Source organism: Penaeus monodon, chromosome 28 (genome assembly GCF_015228065.2).
Source record: "Penaeus monodon isolate SGIC_2016 chromosome 28, NSTDA_Pmon_1, whole genome shotgun sequence".
Lineage (NCBI taxonomy): Eukaryota > Metazoa > Arthropoda > Malacostraca > Decapoda > Penaeidae > Penaeus > Penaeus monodon.
Genome location: NC_051413.1, coordinates 4,183,185 through 4,184,234, shown reverse-complemented (window position 1 = coordinate 4,184,234; position 1,050 = coordinate 4,183,185). Strand labels below are relative to the sequence as shown.

General features: G+C 30.3%; 1 protein-coding gene across 1 annotated transcript in view; it reads right to left on the bottom strand.

Moving 5' to 3' along the window:
- Positions 1–762: 762 nt before the first annotated feature.
- LOC119591297 (28S ribosomal protein S36, mitochondrial-like) overlaps positions 763–1,050 on the bottom strand; it is a gene marked incomplete at its 5' end in the record, with an annotated part of 626 nt that continues 338 nt past the window's right edge. Inside the window, 1 exon segment of the mRNA XM_037940024.1 lies at positions 763–909. Coding sequence (XP_037795952.1) covers positions 892–909 — 18 coding nt within the window.

Below are 1,050 nucleotides of genomic sequence, written 5' to 3'. Positions count from 1 at the left end.
GTGATTACATATCCTGCTGCAAAATAAGGTTCTTGATATTCTTATCCTGTGGCAATAATGATTTGTTATATACACCTGTACTCTGAAATATATATTTACTCTTAACCTATGATCTTCAGAATTTAAAAAAATATGGCCATACTTGTACTGGTATTAAAAAACAAACTTTCAGATCTAAAACAAAATTATGTAGGTTGAGATCATCAATGGGAAATTTCATGCCTGAAATCCCTACAGGAAATGCTGAATGTTAGTCACCTCATACTACAGAAAATGCGTGTCATACTTGAAAATAAAAATAAGACAGCCTATTTGTATTTCAGTAAATAACTCTTATAATAACAATCATATTGTCTTGCTGTTCATTAAAAGTAGTAAATATATTCTTAATAATAATAGTTCTCTGATAGAATAAATTTAATATCTTTGTTGATATTAATCCTGAGACAATATTCAACAATGAGAACTTTTTCCATAGCACATGAAATCCTTGATAGTCATAAAATTATTAACTTATCCTTTCTTAATACATTGCTGATAAATGACGTGTATATCAATGCTATAGCATGATTTGACTCAATCCTGGGTTGCATGTATCACTTTCTTGCCATATTTCCAGGAAAACTGTGTATTCTTTAGCCAAAATCGTAGAAAGTGAGGAAAAGAGTGGCTGACTGTCTGTGGTGCGTCTGGTATAAGGTTCAATATAGTGGAAAAATCCCATTAGCACTGACTTAAAATCTGGATAAAAAAAGTATGACAATCTCTTATTGTATTTTATTTTTTTTATACATAGTTTACACTGTGCAGGTATTAACATAGTCCCTTAACATAAAAATAAATGCCAATATATACATTAAAACAGGCTTAACTATTTCTAAAGCACCTTTTCTATGCAGGGCCTCCTCTCTGCAAGAAAATGGAAAATAAGGGTTACTTAACTATAGTCACATCTCATCTATTTTCCAATTACTAATGTAACTTTCATCTTACACTATATGACTGTTCCTTTTTATTAGTTCCCTAAGACAAAACAGTAAAGAACACAAT